The sequence below is a fragment of the Budorcas taxicolor genome, chromosome 9 (genome assembly GCF_023091745.1).
Source record: "Budorcas taxicolor isolate Tak-1 chromosome 9, Takin1.1, whole genome shotgun sequence".
NCBI lineage: Eukaryota > Metazoa > Chordata > Mammalia > Artiodactyla > Bovidae > Budorcas > Budorcas taxicolor.
Window position 1 is genome coordinate 26190458 of NC_068918.1, and position 19716 is coordinate 26210173.

The 19716-nt window shown below is 38.3% G+C and overlaps 1 protein-coding gene across 1 annotated transcript in view; it reads left to right on the plus strand.

The window, feature by feature from the left end:
- The first annotated feature begins 438 nt into the window (after positions 1-438).
- The window catches only part of FRK (fyn related Src family tyrosine kinase), a 98499-nt gene continuing 79221 nt past the window's right edge, over positions 439-19716 (plus strand). The window contains exon 1 of the mRNA XM_052645829.1: positions 439-812. Within this exon, the coding sequence (XP_052501789.1) occupies positions 439-812 (374 nt within the window). The remainder of the gene's footprint in view (positions 813-19716) is intronic.

Consider the following 19716-nt stretch of genomic DNA (forward strand, 5'->3'; position numbering starts at 1 on the left):
GTCAGGACTGGTCAAACCTCTGAGACGGACTTGAGGCGGGGAGAGAGCTGCTGGCAAAGGCAAGATGTGGAGACAGACTTACTTGGAGTTCACCTGCTTCTCTTGGTAACTTTTTCCTGGGACAAGAACCAAGATGCCTCTTTTCTGTTTTCAGGCGTTTGTCTAAATAAAGCGTTCTCAAATTTCTTTTTGTGGTGGGAATCCTGAGAAACCTTCCCACCGATCAGCTGCCCACTTTCCACCTGGTTTTGCCTTGGAGCTGGTGAGTCTCTGCAAGCAGGTTGGCCGGACAGCTGTGAACGGGGCTTTGTACACTCTCCCAGAGCCAGCAGGACTGGTGCGGATTGCAAAGTTTCCGGGTGGAGGAAGAGAAAGTGGATCTGCAGAGAGTGAGGGGAGAGGGAGAAGGCCCTCTCCCCCACTCCCCCCGGGGGCGCCATGGGTAACCTCTGCCTGAGGCTCCGGACCTACCTGGATTGTTGTCCCCCCTGCTGGTGGTCTGAGGAGGCAGACAAGCCCGGGGTGATTCAGAACCCATGGGCTGACTGCCCTCCTGATCCTCCCCGGCCGCCGGCTCCAGAGCCCGAGAGAAGCCAGGGCCAGTTCTTTGTGGCTCTATTTGATTACCAGGCTCGGACAGCCGAGGACCTGAGCTTCCACGCGGGTGACAAGCTCCAAGTCCTAGACAAGTCCCACGAGGGCTGGTGGCTGGCCAGGCACTTGGAGAAAAGGGCCGACAGCGCCGGCCAGCAGCTGCAGGGCTACATTCCTTCTAACTATGTGGCTGAAGACAGGAGCCTCCAGGCAGAGCCGTGAGTATCACACACACTATTTCTCAACTCTCTGAGGGCGGATAATGGGTTTTTCTTTCTTACCTAGCTGCAAACCCATTAATTTTCAAAGAGCTGCTTAGAAAGTTATGAGGAAGTACTGGAAAGATCCTTCTAATTGAAACCCATCTCCCCTGAGAGGTGAGAGTGAAACTGGAAGGTAATTTTTGAAGTGACTTCCGTTACAGTGGCATACTCCACCTGTCCTAGGGGCAGTTTCATCAACGTAAACAAATGGTGTATTTAATACTCTCTCTTTTCTTTGGCTATAAAAGAAGTCAGGGCTTCCCTGGTGGCTCAGATGGTAAAGAATATGCCTGCAACAATGCAGGAAACCCGGGCTTGATCCCTGGTTGGGGCCTCTGGAGAAGAGGATGGCAACCCACTCCAGTATTCTTGCCTGGAAAACCCCATGGACCGAGGAGCATGGCAGGCTACAGTTCATGGGTCACAAAGAGTCGGATACGACTGAGTAACTAAGCACAAAAGAAGTCGTGCCTCATATTAACATAGAACTGGGTTTCTTTAGCAGGTAGCTCAGTTGGTTAAGAAACTGCCTGCAATGCAGGAGACCTGGGTTTGATTCTTGGGTTGGGAAGATCCCCTGGAGAAGGGAATGGCAACCCACTCCAGTATTCTTTTTTTTTTCCTTTATTTTAATTTACAATACTGTATTGGTTTTGCCATACATTGACATGAATCCACCACGGGTGTACATGCGTTCCCAAACATGAACCCCCCACCCACCTCCCTCCCCATAACGTCTCTCTGGGTCATCACCGTGCACCAGCCCCAAGCATGCTGTATCCTGCGTCGGACATAGACTGGCGATTCAATTCTTACATGATAGTATACATGTTACAATGCCATTCTCCCAAATCATCCCACCCTCTCCCTCTCCCTCTGAGTCCAAAAGTCCGTTATACACATCTGTGTCTTTTTTGCTGTCTTGCATACAGGGTCATCATTGCCATCTTTCTAAATTCCATATATATGTGTTAGTATACTGTATTGGTGTTTTTCTTTCTGGCTTACTTCACTCTGTATAATCGGCTCCAGTTTCATCCATCTCATCAGAACTGATTCAAATGTATTCTTTTTAACGGCTGAGTAATACTCCATTGTGTATATGTACCACAGCTTTCTTATCCATTCATCTGCAGTATTCTTGCCTGGAGAATCCCATGGACAGAGGAGCCTGGTGGGCTACAGTCCATGGGGTCGCAAGAGTCGGACACGACTTAGTGACTCAACCACCAGCAGCAGCAGCAGCTGTATCATAGGTCTCCCTTAAACCACATTTTCAAACCTCAAGTCCAGCTCTCTCTTTTTCTAAACTTCTGAAGCATCAACTCCAGTCCTGATAGACACACAAAGGCTAACGAACGAATTAATAGAAGGTCACATTTAGAAGATGTTACCTTTTCCTAGTAAAATCATGACTGGATGGTCTTCTTTGAATCCCATTTGGTTTTTATTATAATTAGAAATTAGCCAGCTACAGATATTCAAGAGGTTTTAACAAGGAAAATAATGACGTTATTTCTCCAGAGAAGGGGATAGGCTTTACCCTGATATTTGAATAAATCCTATGCCTTATAGTGGAACCAAGGAAGAAACTTTTATGTACTTAGGCACTTATCCATCCATCTGTGCACCTATCCATCCATCCATGCAAGTGGCAGGTGGAGTAGTGGCATGGGGAGTTGGGGGAAGGGCAAGGTTATGCTAGTGGTGGTTTGAATATAAAATAGAGCAAGGTCTTGACAATGGATACTTGGGGTGTGGTGAGTTGAGAAGCAGCCTCTGAGTGTTACTTGCCCAAACTGTTTCTACCTCGTTCCAATGAAACCCAAGACTGGGAATGTTTCTCAGGACTCATTTTATAGAGTGTATTCTTAGTAGAGGCACCTCTGGGGACTCACTCATTTTCTTATATGTTTTCTCTTTTGATGTGAACTGCAGCATTTTTTTACTGGCCTGGGGAAAAATATTGTAGAAAGAGCTATGGTGCATTGTTGCTGCTTTCCAAACTCAAATTCAAATACAGAGAGGGTTAGGGGACTTTGAGATTTTTTTTCCAACATCAGGGGTCTATGAATGTTAAGAAGCGCCTTATTTTAAACCTAAATAGAAACGAATTGAAATCTAGACTTCTGACAAATGGAACTGAACTGTTCTCAGATGAGAAAATCACCTATATGAACATTTATTTCTGTGATAATCTATATGAAATGTCTTTATTCACTGAGTGCTTAGTTATATGCATTTATAATATGATTTTTTCTACTACATGATTTCCATGTAAGGTATGGCATTATATATGTTTTATATTCAGTGTAACATAATATTAATGCTAGTGCTTTGAATTCATAATATACTAGTTTATATATATTCAATTCATTTAACTGCTTAGGGCTCCGTTTCCTCATCTGTAAGTTCTCTGGGGTCTCCTAGACCTCTAGATTTCTCTATTATATAGGAACATGACCTCTTATGTTTCAAATGTAGTGGCTCAACTACATTCATACTTGACAGAACAATAGATGCTGAAGACAGCAAGTGAATTGAAATCAGCATTTCAAAAGCAATACTGTTTTGGTTTAACAGGATCAAACACAGCAGCCTTACTTCTTTAGATTCTTTTCGCCTAACAAAGTAAGACAGTTACATTATCATGGCTGTTTTTCGATTCTCAGGGGTTGTCTGTAGCCAAGAATACTTTTTTCCCTCTGTGCGTAACTCCTGACCTTTCCTCTTGGAATTAGTTCTCAGCAGTGTTCCCATGCGTTACTACCATCCTGTATCTCTGTGGTAGGATTTTCTTGGGATCTTCACGTCCACCGGCATAAAAACTTGATGCCCAAGAATAGAGATGCAGATGTAGAGAACGAACCTGTGGACACAGGGGCAGAAAGAGGGTGGGACACACTGAGAGTGTAACATTGACAGGTATACACTACCGTGTGTAAAGTAGATAGCTAGCAGGAAGCCGCTGCGTAGCACGGGGAGTTCAGCTTGGTGCTCTGTGCTGACCTAGAGGGGTGATGAGAGTGGGTGTGTGGGAGGGAGGCTGAAGAGGGAGGAGATACATGTATACATATAGCTGTTTCACATTGCCATATAGTAGAAACTAACACAACATTGCAAAGCAATTATACTCCAGTTAGAAAATAATTCAAAAAAAACAAAAAACAAACCTTTGATGCTCATATACTGCTCTCATGCCTCCAGGTCAGCATGAGCCACTTGTTTCCTTTTAAGTGTACACCATGACTTTCACCTGTGAACCCAGGTTGCTAATAAGGTTCTTGCAACCAAATAGCTAAATTGCTTCAATGCTTTTTATGCAGGTGGTTGTAGCCTCTAGAATTTCACCCCATTTCAAGTAGAAGCAATTTTAACTTAGTCTTCTAAGTGAAGGTATCCAAGTAACCCACAGTGCCTTAATACCCTGGGGAATTATTATTTTTTTTAAAAAGCTTATTTTAATAACTTTCTTATGTGAGTTTTTAAACTTGTATTCCTTATGAATAAATAAATAAACTTCCTCCTTTAGCTTATGAATTCTATGAAAGTTAATGTTTATTTTACAAGGAGCTCGGTATATAGTATTAAGTAAAGATTATTATCTTCACATGTGTGAATGAGAGGCAGTGGGAAATCAATGAAATTTATCATCCTGTTCCGTTTTAGACTGGTTTAGTGCAATACATTTTAGTATTTATTGTTAATGTCTCTATCCTTGACTTGCATTAATAAGAAGACAGTGCAAATACTTTTGGAGTAATCAGTGGCAGGGCATGTCAGTTAAGTTTCAGTGTTGGTTTGTTCCTTTGTTTAACATTAGGAAATAAAGATGTTAGAAAAAGAACTAGACTATTATTAAAAGACAAACTAATATAATAATTGATGACTAAATTCCACCTAGAAATGCTTTACCTTTTCTGAATACTTTACATTAAATGATATAATAAATTCATTCTTAATGATTTATTTTGTTTCTAGGAAGAATCACTGTTTTATCTTCAATTTTAATTCCTAGATCCTTTCATAGATGAGTGTTTTTCTTCCACATCTTCAACATGGAATCCCTCAAAAATCTTACTCTTAGGCTCTGATTACTCAGAACTCACTGTACCCTTTTAAAATTCAATGTTCTTAGAGATATAGTTAAAGTTCTCCCAGAAAATAATGGTATGGAAATTACCTATGAATCTTGAAGCCAAGAACAATGGCTTTAAATTCCATTAATAAAAAAATTCAAGTGATGAAATATATTGATGAAAAGCAAAAAGATCAGTAATTGTATAATTTCCACAAAGCATCATTCTTCTGTGAAGAGTTTAAAAGTTGTTTCCCTAATTGTTTCTGTGCTTGTGGTGGTTCCCACCTTTAATGTAAAACTGGACTAGACTCAGAAGTACTTTGTGAAAAGATTTTCCTACTCTTATTGCCATGTAAAGGTAGATTGGGCTTCCTTCATGGCTCAGTGGGAAAGAATCTTCCTGCAATGCAGGAGATGGGTTTGATTCTTGGGTTGGAAAGATCCCCTGGAGAAGGAAATGGCAACCTACACCAGTATTCTTGCCTGGGAAACCCCATGGGCAGAGGTGCCTGGTGGGCTACAGTCCATGGGGTTGCAAAAGAGTTGGACATCGACTTAAGGACCAAACAATAACAACAAAAGGTATATTGTTCACAATTCCTCTCCTATTCACCATGATACAGACAGCCTTGAAAAAGAGCACGAGAATAAATATTTGTAACTTGTAAATTCGTTGTTAGTTTATGCTTGTCAGATAAAAGTGTTAGAATTGTATAAAGTTTTAAGATAATCGAATTTCTATTTGTTTAAGGGATATTTTTATAATCATGCTCCTCTTTAATGTGTCAGACTAAAATTCTGTCAAGATTTTATCTAACTTAAAGTCATTGCTAAGGTCTGAAGAAAGTCATTGCTAAGTCATTGCTAAGGCTTGAAGAAAGTAGCATGGGGAAATAAACTAGTATATGCTCAAAAAAGCAAATTCTCTTACACCACTATCTAAAAATACAATTGCAACTTTGCTACTTGGTTATTTGAATACTGTTGAATTTAATAATAATTATCCAATATAAGTTGTACACAATGTTCCCAGTTGTTTTCAGCCTAGATGTCAGTAGATGTCTTTCTCTGCTAGGATATGAAGCCTGCATTTGAATCTTAAAGAGAGAGGAACAATGTGTTTTAAAAATTATTTACCATCAATAAATAAATAAAGAAAAAAGGCATCAGGATATTCACAAATCAATCTAACATATCTACTTTGAGTAGTTGAAATCATTAGAAAATCACCGATGGGTAAGCAGTCGCATAAATATTCTTAATCCACATCATTTATTTCTTTCCCTTTGTTCTAGTTTTCAGGGAAGACTAAATGCATATGGGTAGAATTGGAAAATAACATATTTTCAATTTCTCTCCTTGAAGACAAAGTATTCTTAGACCTATAGTTTAAAAAACTAAGTAAAATGTTTATTTTTATATAAAAGTAAAATGCATTATAAGAATACATGTGGTTACTTATCAAATTAAATGTTTTGGATAATCTCAAGATAAGAATTTTCAGACATAATTTAAATCAACAAAAGCATACTTCTATGCTGAGATTAACTGGAAAACTCTGTAATTAAATGACTGCATTTCTTATAAAATTATGATATAATCTTATTTCTTTATCCTTTGATATAAAATAACAGTGTGATAAATTTATTGCTGAAATACTTTGTAAAAAATTAAAACCCAGCAAAGCCAGAAATAAATAAAATTTAAGAAAAAGAAGTAAAATAGGTACTTTTAAAATTTATTAAAAATTACATTTCAGCTATATTATTACATGATTTTTCATATTAATATAATTGTACTGCATTTATGTTTATATAACTGTGTTTATGTCCATTATTGAATGCATTATATATAATTTTCATCATTTTTAAGGAAAATGATAATTAACTGCTACATTAAATACATTTTATAAGAACAATGGCAAAATTACAGAAATGAGGAAAAGAGAAATCAGCAGAACTTCATTAAAATCAAAGTAAAAGTATAAGTATAATTAATAACAGTTAAAATAGTAGATTAATAGCAGTAAAACTTGATTACAGGCATCTCAAAATATTATTCCTTTGAGAAGCAATGAAGTACCATAGTATGGAATTATTAAAATAAGTCAGGAGTCAGTCATTTAATTGGTAAACTTAATTTGGAAGTTTCAGCTGCAATATGCCATTCAGAACCACTCTCTCTTAATAAAAGCATGGGTTATTTTTTCCTTCTCAGGTTTTCAACAAATTTTTAGTAAGGGGAAATATTATATGTGTGTGGAATATTAATAACTCATACACTACTGTGCTTCAGTCCTAAAGATTAGAACTTAAATTCTAGCTTGATTGAATTCATTCTTTGAAAAAGAAGAAAGATCCTATTGGTTTTTTTTTTTTTTCAAACTGGTTTGATTTTGTTCAAGTGAATTTATTTGAAGGTTTGGTTTGTCTCTGTAGATAGATCCTAGTATTACTTTTTCAAGCATTTCACCAAACTGATATGAAAGTAGACACAACCTTCTATAGTAAAGTGGGACCATTGTTAAGCAAACCTTGTGTCCTATGGACTAGGTTCTGAGGCTTCCGAAAGAGAAGCCTACAAGACTTTGCCTCAACTAAGTGTCTGATTTTCAGCTCAGAAAACTTTGTATTTCGCAACTACTTATACCACAGTGAGAATTTATACAGTAAATAAAAATCAGAGACATTTTTTAGTTCTTCTGGTGGATATTTTAACTTGGTCCCTATGTTAATGACACAGAATTTTGATTGAGGTATAATGCTGGTTACCCTTTTTGATCTGGCCTGTGGTGTGCTTAAAAACCAGGCTATGGGTCCCAAAGATCTGAATTTGAATCTGGCTCTGTCATGACCAAGCCATGTGACTTTGAGCAACTTACAGTACATAGGAATAAAAATGACCCCTATCTCATTGGATCAACATGTGACATAAATTAATTAGGTTGTTGTGCAGAAAGCATGCACCATAGAGAACCTGACACATAGTCAGGGCTTAAGAAATGTTATCTGTTATTTAGCTGGCCAGCTCTTTCTTTACCTCTGCCTAAATGGATGACACTTTGCACACCCCACTCCAGCCTCAACCCACAATATTCTTTCCCTATTTCAGCATCCACACGATGAGCATCTTTCCATCTTTCTCCCATACTCTCCTTTCCCTGTGGTCTTGAGCTTCCTGTGTGTGTGCGCTCGGTTGCTCAGTCGTGTCCGACTCTCTGCGACTCCACGGACTGTGGCCTGTCAGGTTCCTCTGTCCAAGGGATTTTCCAGGCAAGAATACTGGAGTGGGTTGCCATTTCCTTCTGCAGGGGATCTTCCCAACTTATGGACTGAACCTGGGTCTTTTGCATCTTCTGCCTTCTTTACCCCTGCGCCACCTGGGAAACCCCAGGAGTGGGTTATTGCGCTTGCAAACTCTCCCTCTTTTTTTTCCTGACCAGTTCTCATTCATCCCTCAGGTCTTACCTTGTTTGTTCCTCTCTCCCTGAAGGCTTGGTCTTCCTGCTCAGAGCCTTTATCAGTTTTCATTATTGTTATTTTCACTAAGGCTCTAAGCTGTTTGTGGGAGGTGGGGAGATGAGCTATTGCCTTGGGCTCTGAAACTTCATGTAGTGCCTGTGCATAATAAACACTCATAAATGTTGGTTGAGTAAATGAATAATTAAATAGTGATTGCTTATCTATAAATCTCAAGTCTTTTATTGAAATAAGAAGCAGCTGTCTTATGGAAAAAAGAATCACCTCTTTTCTTTGACTGTTTCTCTCCGAGTTGCTTTTTTTAACCTAGCAAGAAAATCTACTGAGTTTCCTCATTTTAGGGATAGGCCATTTTGCATTTTTTTCTCAATGAATTGCCCATGCCTTAATTTCTGGTTATACTCTTAGTCATAATAGCACAATTTCCAGGCTCCTAGAGATTCGTGGCTTGATTCGGTCCCTAAGGGAAAAATATTTAGGGGGTTATAGACTGATTTGAATATTCTTTGTAATGTAGAATGAATACCTAAATGGTATGTATATATGTTGTTTTTGGATATCATTTCAGTGAGATTCACAATCAGTTCCTGGTTTGATATTCATTGCGACTAAACTGAACTGAACTGAAACTATGCTGTGGTTAATTTAAAGTAATCACTGGCCTGAGCTTTTAATGGATGGAAAAGCAAAACCCAATTTACAAAATTAATGTTGTGGGACCAGAGTTGTAATTTCAGTTTTTATGCTGAACATATACAACTTCAAATTATTATGTGTATGAAATATTTTCCAGTTTGTGCATGCTGAAAGTTTGACTTTTTTTTTTTCACTGAATATTAGGATTGCCACTATTACCTTCTAAAACATTACCAAACAAAATAATTACATCTTCTTTTTACTAGCTTTCTTGCTAATTAGCTGTTAATTTCTCTGCAGCATTCTCTGACTCCCAGTTCTTAGCACATCATAGCACTGGAAGGACTTTCTGGGGAAGGTAGTTATGCAGATTAATTGCAGCTTGAATAATATTTCAGACATCCTAAGGCTATTTTCCAGAAGACTGCAACTTCAGCAGTTAGTCTATGTGGATGTTTCTTTGAAGATGAACATAACAGAAGAATTTCTCTAAAATGCATAGATTCAAACGTAAAACATATGATCTGTATTACCCAAATTATTGCTCATTTGGTGAATTTCAGATACTACAATAAACTACCCTTGTGTAATATCTTTGTCATGTCATTTTTTCCCACAAAGTTTTTCAGTTAGATTTTTTTCCTATTTAAAAACTAAACTAACTTTAGTGTTAGCCTTTAATTTTTTTTCATGTTTTCTTTTTTATTTATATGACATTATTTTATAGACTTTAAATTCAGAATAAATTTCTCAATTAGAGTTTTTATCCATTAATTTTGTGCCTTCTTAAGGGTAAAATGAAAATACAATTCAAGAAATATTATTGCTGAGAACTTTTGAACTTTATGAAAAGTGAAAGTGTTGGTAGCTCAGTTATATCTGACTTTGCGACCCATAGACTGCAGCCTGCCAGGATCCTCTGTCCATGGAATTTTCCAGGCAAGAATATTGGAGTGGGTAGTCATTCCCTTCTCCAGGGGCTCCTCTTGACCCAGGGATTGAATCTGTGTCTCCTCCATGGCAGGTGGATTTTTTCTTTTTTTAACCACTGAACCACTAGGGAAACCCTTGAACTTTATTTTAGGTTTCTAATGTGAGGAACATTTAGAATCTTATTTTAAAATAAATCTTTTCACTAACACAAATGTTGCATAACACACTGGCAGTTGATTTGGATGATTCAGGAAAATCCTATATGTGTGCTCAGTTGCTTAGTCATGTTGGACTCTTTATGACCCCATAGACTATAGCCTGCCAGGCTCCTCTGTCCATGGAACTCTTCAGGCAAGAATACTGGAGTGGGTTGCCATTTCCATCTCCAGGGGATCTTCCCAACCCAGGGATCGAACCAAGTCTCTTGTATCTCCTGCACTGACAGGTGGATTCTTTACCACTAACGTCACCTGGGAAGCCTATATTGTTCCAGTGAAAGGCCAGTAATTTGATAGACTAAAGTCACTCCAGTATCACATCTATCTTTTAGCCATTTCTGAAAATTAGTTACAACATACCAAGATTCCCATAAGGGACACTATTGCAAGCTCCAGAATCGTGCTCCTTGCAAAGTTGCTGCCAGAACGTCGTCTCTGGAGGTGCCTGTGTTATTTCTGTGAAGTTGGACTCAGGATAATTTCTGCAAATCTTTTCAGCATTTCTCGTCATTGAAGAAGATAGAGTCTACCAGACTCATGTATCCATTGAATACACTTTTTGTGTATATTTACCATGTTAAAGGCATTGTTTTTTGAGATAACAAAATGAATAAGACAGTGCTTTTTCTCCAGATAATTTTACAGTTTCTGGAGGTAAGACTGTTAAACCAAGAATGTATGTCAATGCCTATTAGACAAGGACTACCAAGAACATACCTATAGTAGTTTATTATTCATTACAAGGAAAGAGACGCAACCCATGGACAAGAGTGGAGCATCTCAGTAGGAGTATTAGAACACATGAGAGGATTTGGGGCATTGACTTTGGGGAGAGTTTAGGAAGCAAGACTGCTCTGGATGGATTACTGTCAGGAAGCAGGGTAACTGTATGATTTTGTATCTTAGTTAATCTTCTTGAGAAAGAGGGAAGACTCGATCAAGATTAAAGTTATGGTTGGTAAAGAAAGAGCAGTCACTTATGTTAACCAAGATAGGTGGATGCTTGGTCATTTTTGTGCTTGGACAATGTCCACTTTTCTGGTAAGTGTTCAGATATAGTTAAGAGTGAGCTGATCTTGTTTTTGCCTTGATCCGTCATGGTCACGGAGTGGCCTTGTCTGCTGTTGGTGTTTATGTTCAACAGGAGAATTCCCAGGCCTAGTCTGAAGTGCCAGGCAAACTCTTGGGTGCCAGGGCTGCTTTTCTTTCTCAGCCAGCATAGGGCAGATGCTGATAAATGCCAGACAGTAGCACAACTGTCTGTCACACAGCTTGCACTTCAAAATAGTATTTTAAAGGATGTTGAGGAACCAAATACATGGATGAATATGTGCAGAGGTAGAAGAGAGAAATTCTGGTTTTGGGAAAATCACACCTTTCTTCCAGGGTTCCGCTCTCTTGACCCCCTCCCAAGAGTCTTTTTCTAACCTTTATAGAAATAATTCGTAGTTTGTTTTCCCCATAATCTCGTATAACTTGTTAGTAGAACAATAATAAATAATGTGCACACTAAGTCTCTTCAGCTGTGTCTAACTCTTTGTGACCCTACGGACTGTAGTGCCCACACATGTTTCTGTCCATGGGATTCTCCAAGCAAGAATAACAAAGTGGGTTGCCATGCCCGCCTCCAGAATAATAATTAATAACTGATATTTATTGAGACTTTATCATTATGCTACTCAAAAAATACAAAATAATTGCACTTGTATTACCTTATATATTACAATCTGCTGAGGTAGCTGCTTTCCCTGGTGGCTCAGAAGGCAAAGAATCTGCCGCAATGCAGGAGACCTGGGTTTGATCCCTGGGTCGGGAGGATCCCTTGGAGAAGGGAATGGCAAACCACTCCAGTATTCCTGCCTGGAGAATTCCATGGACAGAGGAGGCCAGCCAGGTATAGTTCATGACGTCATAAAGAATCGGACACAACGGAGTGACTAGCACTACACTTCACAGATGAAGAAATTGAAGCTAGGAGAATTTAAGCAAACTGCTCAAAGCCCACTCCAGTACTCTTGCCTGGAAACTCCCATGGATGGAGGAGCCTGGTAGGCTGCAGTCCATGGGGTCACGAAGAGTCAGACACGACTGAGCGACTTCACTTTCACTTTTCACTTTCATGCATTGGAGAAGGAAATGGCAACCCACTCCAGCGTTCTTGCCTGGAGAATCCCAAGGACAGAGGAGCCTGGTGGGCTGCCGTCTATGGGGTCGTCTACTCTGTAGTCGGACATGACTGAAGCAACTTAGCCGCAGCAGCAGCAGCTCAAAGCTACACAGCTAATAAATGATGAAACTGAGGTTTGCCTGCCTCCATCCTGCCTCTGGACTCTCTACTTTTATCATATGATGGCTAGTTGCATAACTTATGTCTTTCATATGAGACTGTGAAGTCTTTAGCTCAGTTCAGTTCAGTCGTTCAGTCGTGTCTGACTCTTTGCGACCCCATGAATTGCAGCAGGCCAGGCCTCACTGTCCATCACCAACTCCCGAAGTTCACTCAGACTCACGTCCATCGAGTCAGTGATGCCATCCAGCCATCTCATCCTCTGTCGTCCCCTTTTCCTCCTGCCCCCAATCCCTCCCAGCATCAGAGTCTTTTCCAATGAGTCAACTCTTCTCATGAGGTGGCCAAAGTACTGGAGTTTCAGCTTTAGCATCATTCCTTCCAAAGAAATCCCAGGGTTGATCTCCTTCAGAATGGACTGGTTGGATCTCTTTGCAGTCCAAGGGACTCTCAAGAGTCTTCTCCAACACCACAGTTCAAAAGCATCAATTCTTCGGCGCTCAACCTTGTTCACAGTCCAACTCTCACATCCATACATGACCACAGGAAAAACCATAGCCTTGACTAGATGGACCTTTCCTGGCAAAGTAATGTCTCTGCTTTTGAATATACTATCTAGGTTGGTCATAACTTTTCTTCCAAGGAGTAAGCATCTTTTAATTTCATGGCTGCAGTCACCATCTGAAGTGATTTTGGAGCCCCCCAAAATAAAGTCTGACACTGTTTCCACTGTTTCCCCATCTATTTCCCATGAAGTGATGGGACCGGATGCCATGATCTTCATTTTCTTAGAGGGCAGGAAACTTACATTTCCTGCATCATGACTAGAAAACTGTTTAAGACAATGTCTGTGCTCCAGACAATTTGTAATCCCAGGAAGTGAGACTCTCTACTGTGTCCTGAAATTGTAAATTCCCTGTAGTAGCAGCACTGTCTGATTTAATTTTACTCAATGCTTATCCATGAGACAATTCAGTATAAATTGTTGAACATGGGGGAAAAGAAGTAAAAGTATATTCAGGGAATGGGAAGTTGTATAATTTAACTGAAGTATTTATGGAGAGAGCTATGAGAAATAAATCTGGAAAAAGAGGTTGGGACAAGGTTTTGGAAAAGATCATGTGTGCCAGGTTAAAGACTTTGGGTTTTGTCTGATAAACAGATGAAAAGTCATGCTTTAAAAAGACAGTGATGATGTGGAAATAAAATGGAGAAGAGACAGGCTAGGTGGCGATAGAGAAGCTGTACCCAATGTTTCCAGCATGAGTTTATCAGGGTTTAATTTCTAATTGTGGTACTGTTAAAAAAGGAAGAGTAGGAATATAGGAATTTCATGAATGAAAAATCAAGAGGACTTAGGGGAAGAGAAATAATTAACATTTTTAAGTATCTTTGATGTACTGAACACACAAAACTGTATACATGCACTAATTTAATCTTTGTAATAGTCCGCAAGGCAAATTTTCTTATCACTGCTTTTAGGACAAGAAAACTGAAACTCAGATTTAAATAAATGCAAGAGCATTCTTATCTGGTAAATACTAGAGGCAAAACTAATTAGAAGAAAAAGAGAGAGGATTTAAAAATATGTTTTTGAGACCACGTGAAATATTAAGAGAAATATACATTTCATAAAGTCCTCTTTTTTTGGGAGGCATGGTTGAAACAGTAAGAAAGACAATTCACTTTTAAGAATGTTGAATGTGAAGTACTAATGAGTCATCTCAGTGAAAATGTCCAGGAGAAATGCAGAAATACAAAAATATGGGCAAAAAGAGATCTACTTTATAAAGATAAATATTTGAAGGCATTCACTCCGAGGTGTTATAGATGTTACAGGAATATGAGAACTGCAGGCATTGTAGATTTCAGAACTATAGTGTGAGAGGCTAAGAAACAGGAGAAGGAGTCAAAGATTAACTCTTTAGAAATGCCCATAGTTTAGGTGAGTAGACGTGGTGAGTAGATTGTAATAAAAACTCTGTTGTTCACACCTCCTTGTTACACACTCTTGGGTAATCTCCTCCCATACAAACTCTCAGTTGGCCAAGAAACTTGCTTTGTCCAGTGGAATAGAGATCGAAAAGGGCTTACACATTGGGGCTTGCTTTCTTATTGTCCTTGGAGTTCTGCAACTACTATGAAAAAGCTCAAGCAACCTCCTAGAGGACGGAAGACTATGTGAAGAGAGGCCCTGTTTGTCCCAGGTGACTCACAAGCTGAGTGGAGACTCATGATCAAGCCCAGCTAAGATCAGTTGAACTCCAAATTGCTCACTTTTAGATTCCTGAGTTAACCAAATATAGTCAGGTCTTCATATCTGTAGATTCTATATCTGTGTATTGGGGTCTCAAAGAGTTGGACAAGACTGAGCAACTGAACTGAACTGAACTGATTCAACTAAATGTGATAGAAAATATTTGGAAAAAAATTTCCAAAAAACGAAACTTGAATTTGTCACATGTTGGCAACAGTTTACATAACCTTCATGTTGTATTAGGTATTATAAACAATCCAGAGATGATTTAAAGTATCTCTAAAGGATATGTGTAGATTGTATGCAAATAATACATGATTTTATAAATATGGGAGACTTGAGCATCCACAGATATTGGTATTCTGGAACCAACCCTCTCTGATAAGGAGGGAAGACTAGCTGTTAGAAAGCAAAACCTAACTAAGAAAGGGAAGAAGAGTTCCTGAAGGAAACTGAAGAATTCAAAAAGTAGAAGAAAAACAAACAGCATCTGATCAAAATAAGAAAATGGAATGTCAAGAGGGAGGTTTTGGGTCAAATGCTAAACGAAGGTCAGAGTAATGAGGAAGAAGTAAAGATCATTAGATTTACCGGAAGATTACTGGTGACACTAAAAAGCAGTTTTATCATGTAATTATGGATGATATCATGCAGTGAAGAGTGTAAGCGAGTTATAACAAGGAACTTCATGCTCTGACTAGGACTCTGCACTGGGAGGTATAGGCTGGGTTGAGCCATAGAGGTTTTGTATGATAGGGCTCTACTCATGGGACTTGGGTCCATCCTGAGAATCAGAGCTGAGGAAAGACAAAATCAAAAAAAGCAGTGGAACTTAGCTGCCTCCATCTCTGAGCAGAGTATTCAGGGCCTTAAGGACTATGTTTGATTGGGATTTTCCAAAAGTTTCACCCTGTTTAGGGCATCAGAGTTGGCGGCTTTGCAACATCCTTCGGTGAGTTAGATATTTGGATTTGGAAGTTAAAGCAGAATGAAGATAAATAAAGGGTTCAGCCTTAGTGCAGTTTGGGCTTCCCAAAACTGTTGGAGAAATTAAAGACTTTTCTCTCGGGTGCTATACTCTCAAGTTTTAGGGTCATGTGGAAAGACTGAGCTTAGCTCAAGGTCTTAAAGTAGAAGCAGCAAATACGTAAATAACTTTTAAAGAAGTTTGTCTGTGAAAGAAAAGAAGCATATAGGAAAATAGAGATGGTCCCTAACTTTCAATGGTTTGACTTATGACTTTTCAACTTTATGATGGTGTGAAACCAATCTGCATTTGGCAGAAATCATAATTTGAATTTTGAATTTTGACCTTTTCCTGGGCTAGCGTTACAGGGTGCTATGCTCACTCATGATGCTGGACTGTGGCAGTGAGCCTTGGTTCCCAGTCAGCCATGCAATGGTGAGTTTTTAAACAATCCGTACTCTTAAAATCATCCTGTACCCATACTCCCATCCTGTTTTTCACTTTCAGTACATAATAAATTACATGAGATATTATCATTACTACATTATAAACTAGCCTTCTATTAGATGGTTTTGCTCAACTGTAGGCTGATGTAAGTGTTGTGAGCACATAAAATGTAGGCTATGCTAAGCTATGATGTTCAGAAGGTTAAGCGTAATAAATGAATTTTTGACTTACAATATTTTCAACTTATGATAAGTTTATTGGGACATAACCTCTATCCTAAGTCTAGGAAGATCTGTATATTAAATAGGCTTGATGATCAAAACTTAGTTGGAAATACTTGGTCACTTTAAAAGCTCTTTGAAAATACTTCATACTTTATTATAAATCTTCATCTACATTTTTAATCCTTTTTTATGGTATAGCTGTAGTACTATTTTACAAAATAAAAAGAATGAACTCAGATACTCCTGTTGCAGAACAAAAAGGCAATATGTAGTCCTCTGAATAAAAAGGCAATATATAGCCCTAAGCATTTTCTTAGAAGACAAATAGGGCATCTGTTAGGTAAGCCCTGATTATCTTCTATTATGCTGCTGCTGCAGCTAAGTCACTTCAGTTGTGTCCGACTCTATGCGACCCCATAGATGGCAGCCCACCAGGCTCTCCCGTCCCTGGGATTCTCCAGGCAAGAACACTGAAGTGGCTTGCCATTTCCTTCTCCAATGCATGAAAGTGAAAAGTGAAAGTGAAGTTGCTCAGTCATGTCCAACTCTTAGTGACCCCATGGACTGCAGCCTACCAGGCAGACAAGAGTACTGGAGTGGGGTGCCATTGCCTTCTCCGTCTTCTGTTATATACTATAGTTATAGGATACTCCTGGTTTAACTTCAGGGTACTATCATAGAGAGAATAGAATAATGTTTCAGGTAAAAACAGTACAAAAGTGATTCAGTTTCTTATATCTGTGTTATGCAATAGTTTATAGGCACCTATTGGTTTTGATGCGAATCACTCTGAACTCTGTACTATCTCTTATCAAAAACTTTACTTTAATAAGCAGTAGTTTAAGAAAATGGAAAGTCATGCTATTGATTTTGTAGGTCCTGGTAAAGCAGTAGAAAGTGAAACAGTTACATGAGAAATAATGGACATCAAAGGATCTCAATAGATGATTTTTATCTTATGATAGTTTTGGTGCTTAGTGAAACCACTGATAACTTTTAAAGCATCATGGTTCACTTTATGAAAAATTTAATATTACAAAATATTCCAGTTTACCAATGGCTTTCAAAAAGTTTTATTTAAAAAACACATTTTATAACTACAAAAGAATGTGTGAAACTTAAGGTAAGATTTAAAGCATGATGAATAATGAACATCCATTTTACCAGCCAGCTCATGACCTTGACTGTTACTAACAAATAATGTATGAGTTCTTCCCCTCCCCCTTCTCCATGGTAAATTTAACCTTTTCCTAGTAAATGTAGATAGCAATTCAATTTCTAACAGTGAAAGACTGGAATCAATCCAAATGTCCATTATAAGAGAGGGATAAACTGTGGTTTATTTATTCAATGAAATCTTATACATTAGTGAAAATGATGAATTGAGTGGCATGCAACAACATGGGTATGTTTTCAAAGTATAATGTTGAGTGGAAAGAAAATTTTAAGAGATTGCATATAATATGATTCTATTTTCTGAAGTCTTCAAATAAAATCAAATAATATATTATTTGGGCATATATGTTACTAAACTATAAAATAAGGTAAGAGAATGACAAACAGCTGTTGGATTTGCTTATCTTAGTGTTGTAGATTCTATGCTTCTGTTGAACATTTAAAGAAATGAGTAGAAGAGTGATTTTCATGCATCAATCAGGAAAATTAAAGGTAACAATGCTGGCCAAGAGGTCAAATGTAGATAATGTGATTAATCTTATATTGTTCATGACTCTGCCTTTCTCACAATATGGTTTTCACTGAATTATATTGTCCTCCTAATATAAGACAGACCTAAAAATAGAGCTTTTGCCGTTACTGTTGTCTTTATCCACTATGACTTTTAAGACACTCCTCCAAACTTTGGTGACAATAATTCTTAACCTATGGACTATGGATTCCTAAAGGTTCCAGACAGGGGCCTGAGAGAATTCATGAGCTCTGTGAAATGGCAGATAAAATTTGTGTGATATATATTTGTGCATTTTTTAGGATAAGGTGGTATAGGTTTTATCATGTTCTAAAAGGAATCATGTTTTAAAAATACAAGAACCTGCCATTAAATTAGCACACATAGCTTGTTTCTCTTGAGAAACTGATTTACTTCCTTATAGCAGATAGTAAATTCTTAATTTATTACACATCACATTTTTATTCTTAGCTATGAGGAAGCTCAGAGTCCAGTTAAATGCGTGTTCATAATAACTGGACTTGACCTTAAGTCTAATTTATTTTCTTCCTGCTCTTTCTTTCTGTTTTGAATTCTTTTTCTATTTCTACTCTTAAGAACATATATTGAGTTTTGTAGGAGTCTGTAGAGGTCTAGACATGTTTAATGTTTAGGATCTTGAATGATAAAGAAAATAATTTTATGTCTTAATCTACTTACTGATTAAAGAGTACTTTAAAACACTGTTTTTTTTTTTTTTTTTTTTTTTTGAGCTTTGTTGAGAGACTAATTCTAAGCCAAACTAACAGGTTGCTTGATAGAATACAATTAAAGTGAAGTCGCTCAGTTGTGTCTGACTCTTTGGGGCCCTGTGGACTGTAGCCTACCAGGCTCCTCTGTCCATGGAATTTTCCAGGCAAGAGTACTAGAGTGGGTAGCCATTTCCTTCTCCAGGGGATCTTCCCAACCCAGGGATCAAACCCAGGGATCAAACCCGTGTCTCCCTCATTGTAGGCAGATGCTTTACCGTCTGAGCCACCAACCTGCCACTGCTCCCTTATCTTGCTCCCACTTTGCGTTTCTGGGTCTAACACTAGTTGGCACTGTCTCTCCTCCCTCATTCTTGTTTCATTTCTTTTCAATTTTAACCAGGGGCACATATCTTTGTCTACTGGAGTATCTGATGCAACCTCCCGGCCCTTTCTCCTTGTTTCCAGGATAGCAGTCAGTGTGTTTGTGCACGTGTGTAGGATTCATTCTGGTTATCGCTTGATCCATAAGGCAAGGCAGAAAAGTGCCCTCCCTAGAGGCTTTAGCCTTCTGTGAGGCCCATGCATTAGAGGAGAAACATACAAAGAGCCAAGAACAAAAGGGAAGGAAGGCACGCAGTGGTTTAAAATGTGAGTAAAAAGGCAGATGATTTTTTTTTTTTTAACTTATTTTACATTGGGGTATAGTCAATTAACAAACAATGTTGTGACAGTTTTCAGGTGAACAGCAAAGGGACTCATAAAAAGGGGATGAATTTTTAATAAACCCCATCAGAAGAAACTGAAGATCTCATATGCTAAAATAAAAGAATATAAAGTAAAACTGATGTTTAAGACAGACGAAGTGAGAATGTGAGGGATTAGAGAGAATGGGAAAGGGGATTGATGAGTAGA